This window comes from Aquarana catesbeiana, linkage group LG07, assembly GCF_042186555.1.
Source record: "Aquarana catesbeiana isolate 2022-GZ linkage group LG07, ASM4218655v1, whole genome shotgun sequence".
Classification (NCBI taxonomy): domain Eukaryota; kingdom Metazoa; phylum Chordata; class Amphibia; order Anura; family Ranidae; genus Aquarana; species Aquarana catesbeiana.
In genome coordinates, this window is record NC_133330.1 from 304297362 (window position 1) to 304309446 (window position 12085).

General features: G+C 42.4%; 1 protein-coding gene across 1 annotated transcript in view; it reads right to left on the minus strand.

Annotated features, from left to right (window-relative positions):
- DNAI3 (dynein axonemal intermediate chain 3) overlaps positions 1-12085 on the minus strand; it is a 136124-nt gene that overhangs the window by 56404 nt on the left and 67635 nt on the right. The window contains exons 9-12 of the mRNA XM_073593617.1: positions 11726-11916; positions 9980-10104; positions 5424-5513; positions 538-615 (exon numbers count right to left, since the gene is read on the minus strand). Of these exons, the coding sequence (XP_073449718.1) occupies positions 538-615; positions 5424-5513; positions 9980-10104; positions 11726-11916 (484 nt within the window). The remainder of the gene's footprint in view (positions 1-537; positions 616-5423; positions 5514-9979; positions 10105-11725; positions 11917-12085) is intronic.

Here is a 12085-nt window from a genome sequence, read left to right on the forward strand (position 1 = left end):
AGAGGCAATGACAGATCGCTAAGGTTAGTCTGCATCTGCAATACCAGATTTCACCAGCAGGTATTGCTGTAAGCAACATATACAGTATCAGCTCCTGATCCTGGTGAAACCCTGCAGAAGAGGGGAATGGATGGGTCACAGGTAAAAAATGAGAACATAGAATTCATTGTGATTCACAGTACTAAAGCCAGTCATACATATATCGAAATACAGCAGATTCAGCAGGGCAAATTTTGATTCATGAATCGCGCAGCAGGAAGGATTCCCCCATCCACTTACTCATGTATGGCCAGCTTTAGCTTTATACAATTTTCTTGTGCAATTTCCTTTATATTTACCTTTAAATATGTAGTGCAAGAGCCTGCCTGATTGCATACAAATTGAAAGTGTTTATGTTTGACCTCATATTATATGGGCTTTGTAAATCTAAAAGAAAATTGTACTAGAAAATTGTATAATGTATGGCCAGCCTAAGACTGCTATGTAAAGGCTAAGTTGGCTGGTAGTAAGAATTTTACAACGTAATACAAGACATACCTTTGTGCTGGTGCTCTTAGTTACTCCAGTTTTAGCTGTTAGACGTTCATTATAAGCAGAGATATCCCATAACACAACCTGAGGTAAAGACAGAAGAAATACAAACTTTGCCATACAATGCAATGCATTCATTGGAGAAACTTGGATCATTGCTGATCAGTTGGGGTAATCTATTAGCTTCTATGCCCTCTAAAGCCTCATACACACGATTGGCTTTTCCGCAGGCAAAAACCTTGGACTTTTGTCCGAAGGCGTGTGTCTGGATTTTGTCTTGCATACAAACGGCACACAAGTGTCGGAGAAACAAACACGAACATAGTGACGTACTAGACGTACTACGAGCCAAAAAAGAGGAAGTTTAATTGTCAGGCACCACCCTTTGGGCTCCTTCTGCTAATTTCGTACAAGTAGAAGTTTGGTGAGCATTGATTCGTGTTTAAGTTCGCACTTTTCAGTTTGTTTACGAACGGCCGTTCGTCAACCAGACATGTTGCGGAATCGGAGGAGATAACGTGTTATTTATTATTGGCCTTGGAGTTATTGCTTTGACCCAAGTCCAGTCCAGGAACAGGAGGAGGAGGAGTTCTTGGACCAAAAATTGGTTGCTTTATTAATTGTGACCAATTTTGTCATATGCCTTTCCTGCGGGAGCTCCAGGAGAATAATCCGGATCATTTTCGGAATTATCTCCGGATGACAGACCCCTGCTTTCACCAACTCTTGGCATTGTTGACCCCCTATATTAAGAAGCAGGACACATGCATGAGGCTTTTATTTTATTTTTTGGTTGAATAATGATTTCATTTGTTATATTTTCTATATTTTTGGATGTATAGAATGCACTTTTTGGTTAAGTTCTATTGGCAGATAGCATGTCTAATTTTATTTGTTTTCTTTTTTTAATGCACAATAAAAAGAATTGTGGAGAATAATACTTGGCTATGTATTTTACTTCAAATGACAGTTTGGGAGTAGGTAGTTATATTTAAAAAAAATACAATGTAAAATTAACAAGGGACACCAACATAGTTGTATCTTTGATCTTAAAAACTACAGGATAATGGTGTTGTGGTAACTTGCACCAAAAAACAAAAAAACAAACAAACAAAAAAACAAAAAAAAAAGCATAATAATATTATTCTTGATATCAGTAGAAAAAAAAAAGCCTTTGAAAATTCGTTTGCAATAACTCCATCAATATCACCAGCAAAGCAGCTTCATTATTATCCCATTAAAGAAGAAGAGAATTGTGTGCTGTATTTCGAGATTTCATAATTTGCCACGTCACGAATGTTAATGTTAATTCTCCATAACGAACGCTAGTTTACAAGACCGACTGCTTCTGGCTCGTCCTTGCTTCCGAGCATGCATGTTTGTACTTTGTACTTTTGTCTGACGGACTTGTGTACACACGCTCGGAAAAGCCGAAATAGACATTTGTCCGCGGAAAATTTTAAAGCCTGCCATCCAACATTTATCCGCGGAAAATCCGACAACAATTGTCCGATGGAGCATACAAACAGTCAGATTTTCCGCCAACAGCCTGTCATCACACAATTCCCAATGGAAAATCCGATCGTGTGTACGAGGCTTAAGTCATTTACCTGACTACCTGTTTTAGACCAGGGACTCAAGTATTAAATCAAGACAGCCAGGGAATTAGCATTTTTCAGGAATGGCAGTTTATTGGTTTCAATTTGTATATGTGTAAGGACACAATATATTTAATAAAGAACAGACAGGTTTACAATGTGGACCTTTCTAGGAGGAACGTTGTTCCTGAATACTGGTTAGCATAGGCAGAGACATTGAAGTGTCTTATGAAGTGAACAGACACCAAACTGTATATTATGGGAAAGCAATGTGATTAGACAGAAGGTAGTTTGCATACGATGCTTGTAAAGCAATCTACAATAAAAGAGATGAAAGGGGCTACAACAGGACCAGGAGTGAAGAAAGTCCTGATCACCTCTAGGGTGTTGCTAAAATGTAAATGAAAGCACGTTTTACAGAATAAAGATAAACACTAGGCAGATAAAAAAAGACAAAGTAATACAGCTCTTATTCATTAGTGCATTATTAACTTTTTAGATGCAAACAGTGTAAGCACCTGAATTTGACTTGGTACCCGCCTGCAGTCCCTATAAAGCAGATCTGGAGTGTGAGAGAATGAATAAGTAAAAGAAGCCAATCAGTTCATGTGATGACAAGAGGCGTGCTGATAGGAGGAGAAAGTAGAGTGACAGAGAGCCCATCACTGTGCTGCTTCTCCTGTCACAGGCTGAAGTAGTCCAGAGTGACCTGGGCTCAGAGGAAGTTGGTTTTATGATTTTGGTCATCAGACCTTCAGTTCATCAGAAGACATCTATTGACAGAACAAAAATATTGTGGAGGAATTCTCTGGACTGAATCTAAATATACAGCAAAAACTAGTTTTGCTATTTTATCTCTTTGTAGGCTTTTCATTTTATATTGATATTTTTGCTCAGAGTTCTATTTTAAGCTAAACGTTAATCTGAAGAGTTGAAAAATTAAAAAAGAGGGAAGAAAAAAAAGTAAATTAAGTGGGAAGGGTGAGAAGCAATGGCGTCCCTAGGGGGGAGGGGGGCAGAGGGGGCCCTGACCCCCCCCCTAACATTATGCTGTGCCCCCCCCCCCCCCAAAAAAAAATTTTTTTTTTATTTTACAAAAAGGCAATGCCTAAGAGGGAGAGCGTCCCCAGTCAGCTCCTGCGGGTGATTCCTCCCCCCTCCCTCTGCTCGCTGACATTGCATAATGCGAGCACTCACACAACCACGGCCACCCGATCTGCTCCTTCCCCTGCATCCTCATTGGCAGGGAGAAGAGCGAGTTGCAGGAAGGACTCCACCAGGACTCTCAGTTACTGAAAAAACAGACTGATTTCTCCCATCCTTAGGACAGGAGAACCAGCCTGTAAATTCCAAGAGATGCCAGACCAGAGCTGTCAATAGCAGGGGCAGGACAGCAAGAGGAGGCTGGGGAACCCCACAGTGGCAGAACGCCAGGGCCCGGAGGCAAGACAACCTTTGCAACCCTGATAGTTCTCCCACTGCTTTAGATCCTTATATTTTCGTGGTATGCTGGTGACATATATATCTTGTTTTCTGCCACCCTGGGGGGGGCCTCAATACAGTAGGAAGGGAGCTCACTGCAGAACATGTGAAAGGGCCGTTGTGGGATTGTAGTAAAGGACCCCAGGAGATATATATATATATATCTATATATATATAAAATTGCATTTTATAGTTGCCCCCCTACTTTTGTCCCTGTCCCCCCATGTGCCCCCCCTAAATATGAAAGCTGGAGATGCCACTGGTGAGAAGATGTATGAGATGAAAGGAAAACTCTTTTCTTCTCAGGAAAAAAGAAAATCCAGAACCTGTTACTAAGGTATTAACGTGGCCTGAATCCATAGGTGGAAAGGCATAATCAATCGACCCAAGTTTGGAGGAATTGTGTTTAGTTATTTCCTCAGTGATATAGAAACCATTTAATCTAGGTTTCAATACCAAAAAAAGGGGACAGAATGTTTCCTCCTGGCATTTGTTATAGTTTATTTGCTAGAATGAAAAGTTTTACATCTGTTGGTTGCTTTGTGGCTTGGTTACGTTATTCACAGGGAGATTTAGAAACACCACCCAGGGTTCTCTAAGCAAAATAACATGAAATACGTTTTGAATTAGCCCATAGACTCTAGACCAGAGGTCTCCAATTTTTTTTGAGTTTGACGACCACGGTATGAGCCATTGTACATTTTATAAATATCCCCATCAGAGTCATCCCCTTACATCAGATTGCCCATTACATTCCCTTTCACATCAAGGTCCCCACCAGAGTCTCTATTACATCAGGGTCCCCCATTAGTATCCTCCCCTTATGTCAGGGTCCCCATCATGGTCCCACTTACATCAGGGTCCCCATCATAGTCCCCCTTACATCAGGGTCCCTATCAAACTTCCCCCTTACAGGGTCTGGATGCAGGTTGGAAGAGGTTGAAGCACAGACCTTAGCCTCTGAGGACCATAGTCCTCTATCGGTGCACATTGAGCATATGTCACTGATCCTACCAGGGGGCCGGATAAAATCTTGAACTGGGCTGAATGTGGCCTGTGGGCTGTAGTTTGGAGACCCCTGCTTTAGACCATGACAAGATTATCTGTGGACAGGACTGCCGGTGAACAATCCGATCGTGTGTGGGCTTCACCGGACCTTCAGCGGACCTTTCCAGTCGCAAATCAGACGGACTTTAGATTTGGAACAGGCTTCAAATCTTTACGTCGTAACTCCGCCGGACCCAGAAATCCGCTCGTCTGTATGCTGGTCCGACGGACAAAAACCGACGCTAGGGCAGCTATTGGCCACTGGCTATCAACTTCCTTATTTTAATCCGGTGTACGCCATCACGTACGAATCCGTCGGACTTTGGTTGATTGTGTTCATTCAGAAAGTCCGTCGGAAGTCTGTCAAAAGTCCGCCGAAAGTCCGCTGGAAAGTTTGTCAGACCAGTCCGGTCGAAAAGTCCGCCCGTGTGTACGCAGCATAATGGGTTGGCCTTAGCTATGTGAACAGACACCAAGTATCAGAACATCACCACAGATACTAGAGTGTTGGCTATCAGAGTGTTTATGAACAATTAGAAGAGATGGACCAAATTGCTTTCCATTTGATCTGTGATTTAGCAGAAGAAAAGTCCTGTATTCATTTTAAAGTGTATTAAAGGCTAGAATTAATGGATGAGTACACAAAAATAAATCTGCCCATGGGTGGTGGGAGTATGCTTGGTCTAGTGCCAGTTTACCACCACACAGACCAGTATGAAATTTGTTCCAGGAGAACGATATACTAATAGGATCTGCACACAGTACCTGGCCATTAATGCACCCTCCAGCGATGATACTGGGGTCACTCGGACAGAAGCGGAAACAATATATGTCATCTGGACATTCCAGCATTAGCTAAAGGACAGACCAGAAGACACTTTTAGGTTACAAACTTTTACACATTTATCAGGATATTAAATAAATAAAAAGTGCTGGAATTACCAGCTTTATTAAAATGACATTCAAAATTATTTTATTATTATTTTATTAATATTAGGCCCAGTTCACACCATAGAAAACGCAGTCCAAATGCTTTTCAGCATGTGTGTTTTTTAATGCTTTCCTGTGCATTTTTGATGTAGTCCAGTGCAATTTTCCCCCCTCTTTTTTCCTAACCTTAAATAAGGACATGTATGTGCATTTTTACAACGTTCCAGTACAGGAAAAATGCAGCATGTTCTACTTTTTTTTTCTGGAACTGGAACGCACAGGAACTGCAAGCACTGGTGTGAACTATGCCATTGAAAACCAATTAACCTACTTTCCATGCATTTTTGATGCAGACAAAAAATGCACTGGACTGCATGTGGTGTGAACTGGCCCTTAATATTCAATACCAGATGTTTAGGAGAACATGAGAGCTTACAATCTTACAAACCCATAACCTGCAAGCTTACAAACCTATAGCAACCAATCAGTTTTCAGTGTATTAGATTCAGTGAAACATGACATACAAAGATGAATGAATGGTGTGATTAACCCTTTCGTGCCCAGGGAACTAAAACAAATCAAATTTACTGGCATCAGCATGCGTCAGTTAAAGTGTATATAAAACCAATCTTTTTTCCCCATTTTGGATAGAGAAGGAATTGGTTAAACTCGTCAGCTTTTTTTGTTTGTTATCTGTGTGATTTTTAAAAGATTTTCCATCACTTCCTGTCCTGTAGACAAAAGGGGAGGAAACTTCTCCAAAGAGAGGTAAATCTCTTAGGGCTAGTTTACACTTGTTTCAAAACAAGGCTTCGGACACGCTTTGTTAAAGCTCTTTGAATGCCAGTCAAAGCTCCTGTCACTAAATAAAATGGTTATCTTACAGTCTTGTTTACACCTTTATTTTGCTTGGTCCTTCGATGAGGCTTCGGTGAAGCTTTGTGGCGCTGCGATGAGCCTTTGGTGGGGCTGCGATGAGCCTTTGGTGGGGCTGAGATGGGCCTTTGGTGGGGCTGCGATGAGCCTTTGGTGGGGCTGCGATGAGGCTTTGGTGGGGCTGCGATGAGCCTTTGGTGGGGCTGCGATGAGCCTTTGGTGGGGCTGCGATGAGCCTTTGGTGGGGCTGTGATGAGGCTTTGGTGGGGCTTCAATGAGGCTTTGGTGGGGCTTCGAGCAAGCGTTACCACAGACTTCTATGGAGGCTTTGAAGACACTTTGAAGCACCACTAAGGCCCCTTTCACACTTGTGCAACGTCAAAGTCGCGCAATGCAGCCGCAATTTCAGGGAATGCCTGTGTAACTCGCATCAAAGTCGGATCAAAGTAGCGCAGGGACTACTTTGAAGTCGGCACGACTTGAAGTCGTACTAATATAAATGGTAGTCATTGGAAATCATGGGGAACGACTTGTCATACGACTTTGCAGTCCCAAGTCGTAGGTCATATAAGTGTGAAAGGAACCTAAAGCTACATGGGGTATAATTTTTGAAGCGAAGCCAAAGTTCACACCTTTTGCAAAGCAAAAGCAGGTGTAAACAGGACTGTAAGCTAACCATTTTATTTAGTGACACTTTTTTCTGCAAACTGCAAAATGCACTAAAAAACACATAGGTGTGAATGTAGGGTCAGATATACTGCAAGAATATGTCAACCCAACGTTTCATATTCCTGATATGTGTCTGCTATAACATGTAATTTTATGAGAAAGTTTCCTGTCCTCTTTGTATTGCTTTCTTTGTATGAAATCCCTGGTGTTCCTGCCAGTCCCTCTGCTTTCCTATTAAAAACTGACCACACTAAGCATGAGAGCACAGCCCCCTCCTTGCAGCCAGTCACTAGGAAGATCATTGTGCTGTTGTTTTTCCTCCCCTAGATCTATGAGCATTTCATGCAGCTGAGAACAGAAGTTATGTGAAAAAAAAAAAAAAAAAAAAATATATATATATATATATATATATATATATATATATAAAATATCTCCACACTGTATATACACAGAAATGTTTTGCCTTTCATCTCTATTTTAGACTGAATGGATTGTTTTACTAGGTAAGGGTTCACATATCTACGACTAATTTGCCTACTTGAATATTTTTTACATTTTTTAAGAACATACAGTATAAGGCTTTCATTTGGTTGACTGTTTAACCATGCTCTGTTTTTTATTCTAGGTGGACAAATGGAGAAGAATTTAAAATAAAAAATGTAATGCATTTATAAAATGAATTAACATTTTTAATACTGTATCTGACAATTACAGTATTAAACAAATACACGTTGGCATTTTTAGGCTGCAATGGCACCTGTAGGCTAAAAGCTTTTTTTTTTTTTTTTTAATGAACGTTGTGAACAAGCACGGTTCTTTTCGTGTGAAACGCGTCAACTGATCATCAATGCAATTTTGTCTGGCTCATGACAATAAAGAAATTTCTACAACATCTTTTGGATTCAAGTGTGCAATCAATCTTTTCTTCTCTTCTTAATGAATGAATGAAGCCTCCAGCCTGTATGTGACACTGTATATCATCTCTGATGTAATGATTACATGATCAGGAACAACTTTAATTGGATCCTGATCATAAATGGGGACCGGAGCTGTGACAGCCATGTATGGCAGCTTGCAGCTGCACAGTGTCTCCTGCTCGCTGTCAAATGGGGAATGTTTATCTACAGACTGCAGACAGAAAGCAAAATTCCTCTTCAGCAGTAGGCCTATTGATGTAGTCTGGTAGAATGCGTGGACAGCTCAAAAGCTGGATATCAACAAATCTGTTTCTCTGAGGCAGTATGACTTTGGCAAAGTCCTGTGTATAATAACCCATAGTGGAGGAATAAGAGCTCTTTGCACAGTAAAAAAAAAAAAAAAAAAAAAAAAATCAGGATTTATTTTTCACTGGTGTCTGAAATCTGATTGGCTCTTATGAAATACTGGACCTTACATATAATCAGAAAAACGAGGTTATATGATTCTGCTTAGAAAGGCCACATCCCTGATATGGATAGAAAATGGGAAAATCCCCTCGTAGGATTGGTACTTTCTAGGCTTAAGGAATGTACAAAAAGTAGAATATAGTAGTATTAAATACTTATTAGTATCCAAAAATTAGAAAAAAAAGTGCAGTTAAAATGTACATACAAAACAATGAAAATGTGTGGTCTGTAGCCACAAGGCAGAAAAACCATGAACTGTCAAGTACAAAGATTATACCAGGGCGCCGCCCCCTCTCTCCTGCCATCCCCTTTATCACTAATAGATAGATTCATGCATTGCATGAATCTATGGCTGCCGCTGCCACCCCCTATTCAGGCGCCCGGCCCCTTTTTGGGCACCTGAATTACAGCGGCAGTGGGGAGGGGGGGTGTTTTTGAAGCCATAGTCTCTAATAGGTGCCAAAAAAAGTGACCTGCGAGCGCCATGCTGGGTGCTCGCAGGTCACTCAGCTGTGTTAGAAAAGCGCGTGAATATTCGCTTTCCTAACACTAAACCGCCTCTCTGCCAATCAGGTGCTCGGGTCTGTTACCTGTCACCTGATTGGCTGAAATGACAGATGTCGCTATTGGACGCCTATCAGGAGGAGAGGACGGGAGATGAGGACGGCAGGAGATGCACGAAGGACCCCGCTCGTAACTGACACCCGTTGCCCCACCAAGACAGGGTAAGTGCCAGGCAGATGGCGAGCCGGTGGGGGGGTCACACTGGGGGTATTCAAGGGCACACTGGCAGCATTTAATGGGCATACTGGCAGCATCTGATGGGCACAGTGGCAGCATTTGATGGGCACAGTGGCAGCGTTTGATGGGCACAGTGGCAGCGTTTGATGGGCACAGTGGCTGCGTTTGATGGGCGTTTGATGGGTTTGATGGGCACAGTGCCTTTGATGGGCACAGTGGCAGCGTTTGATGGGCACAGTGCCTTTGATGGACACAGTGGCTGCGTTTGATGGGCACAGTGGCTGCGTTTGATGGGCACAGTGGCAGAGTGACAGTGGCAGCGTTTGATGGGCACAGTGGCACAGTGACAGTGGCAGCGTTTGATGGGCACAGTGGCAGCGTTTGATGGGCACAGTGGCAGCGTTTGATGGGCACAGTGCCTTTGATGGGCACAGTGGCTACGTTTGATGGGCACAGTGGCTGCGTTTGATGGGCACAGTGGCTGCAATTGATGATTTGTTTTCAAAATTTTTTTGCGCCCCCCCAAAAATTTGGAGCACCAGCCGACACTGGATTATACATAAACCAATCACCAACGCATTTCAGAGTCCTTAAAGCTCATTCTTCAGGGAGGGTTTTAACACTCGTAGTACATATAGTCTATGAGAGCACATCATCAGTGTTCTTTGCTGAACAGCCATGCCTGCATCTGAAAAAAGAACTCTGACTTTACTGTCTTACCTGGGGATGGATGGGGTCACTCAGGCTCCAAATAAGAATCAGTGATGGCTTCAAGATAAGTTTGGAAGATAAGTTCACTCGATCCTCCAGAGAAAGTCGTTCAGTTAGCGAAACCGCCACCAAGCCTGGCAGATAAAACACACAATTCTAACTCAGTGATGAATATTTATTAAAGCAGTTGTGTATTATTAAATGTGTAATATGCATGCAAACAGCATGAATCTTTGGGTATGTTTTGCAACCAAAGTGACAGATTTAATTCTGCGCACAGAACTAGGAAGTCCTAAGGTGCACTTTTATAAAAGGTGTAGATATTGGACATTAAGAAAATTCTGTCAATACTGTCTTAAAGTGATTGTAAGGGTAATTTTTTACATTTTTTAAAATAACAAACATATACTTACCTCTACTGTGTAGCTCGTTTTGCACGGAGTGGCCCCGAACCTGCACTTCTGGGATCCCTCGGTGGCTCTCGCGGCTCCTCCCCGCTTCAGAGAAGCGCTCTCCCGGGGGGTTACCTTGCGGCCGCGCTCCTGAGTCCAGCATTTGCGTCTATAGACACAGAATGCCGGACTTAGCCCCGCCCCCCGCGTCATTGGATTTGATTGACAGCAGCAGGAGTCAATGGCTGACAATCAAGAGCCAGGAGCCAGTGGAGAGAGAGACAGTGCATCCCCACCGACTGAATGAAGGGGTTCAGGTAAGTAAAACGGGGGGCTAGGGGGCCGTTGACTGCCAGATGTTCTTTTTTCACCTTAATGCATAGGATGCATTAAGGTGAAAAAACATGAACCTTTACAACCCCTTTAATGATTGAGGCCACTAAATCTGTTGTTTCCTATATCTTATATTAGTTAGAGAAAGAGCTATTTTCTGGGAGCAAGCTACATAATAAATCAGAATATCTGCACCTGTTTAAAAAGTGCTCCTTCTATACGGCCTATCTAGGTGTAGCACATGCGGCTCTGACTGTAGTTATAACCTGTATTATAAAGCCATTACACATTGTGGATGGTTGTGATTCTTCTGAGCTTGTGAACTGGAACAGACTGTACTCTGGTAATTTGCTTTCTCTTGTACACTAAACTGTTGGAAAATTTCAAAAGCTTAAAGCTGAGTTCCACCCAAAAGTGCAAAAGTGGAACTTCTGCTTTAAGGACTCCTAACCCCCTGAGATGCCACATTTGGCATGCCTTTTTTTTGGGGGGGGGGGAGTGGGTACCTTGTTTTGACAGGTACCCAGCTCCCACTTCCGCTCGGGCCATCTAGGCGACTTGAGAGGAAGTTCTCCTCTCCTCCTCCCTCCAATCTTCTGGGACACGTTACAGGTCCTAGAAAATTGCCTGGCCATTGAGGAGGCGCAGCGCAACTCGCGCATGCGCAGTGCACACCTTGCTGTGAAGCCGCAAGCTGTCACAGCCGGGTGCCCACACTTGTGATGTGGACGGATATGTACAGCGGACTGGCATTAGAGCCCAATTATATGCCACCGCATATATGCATTACATGGTCTGCAAAGCTGTGGCAGAACAAAGAGAATAAGGTAGACAGGGGCTATTTGGCCTCAAAATTATTAGAACTTAACCTGTCGATTTGGCTGCAAGCCAGACCCAAAGATCCATGCCAACATTTTTGAGTGCAAATTGTACATTAATTAACACAAAACTGCTTTGATAAATATCCCTTATTGCTTCCACATGCATACAATCATTAGATCTGCACCCTGGCAGTGATTTCATTCGTTACCATGAAGTGTGGGGTGCCAATCGATGCAGCTGATGGTTTTGTCTTTGCCAAATTGGTGGTCTGTAAAAGATTGATACTCCTTGAGGTGAGAGTCGGATCTCGTACCGAACATACTCTCCTGGTCAGACAAGGCTTTCCAGTCATCTACAAAGGCGTTGAGAATTTCATTTTGCTGTAGCGCTAATTCCAGCCTATTTAAAAGAGGGGGTTCAATTTCTTAATACAACAGCTAAATTATTAGAAACATTTCCTATAAAAAAGTATATCAAACTGTCTGTGAAAGGAGGCAGCAAGTTAAAGAGCAGTTATCAATGAACTATATTAGACATATAAAATATCAAATAACACTAAGATGTATAC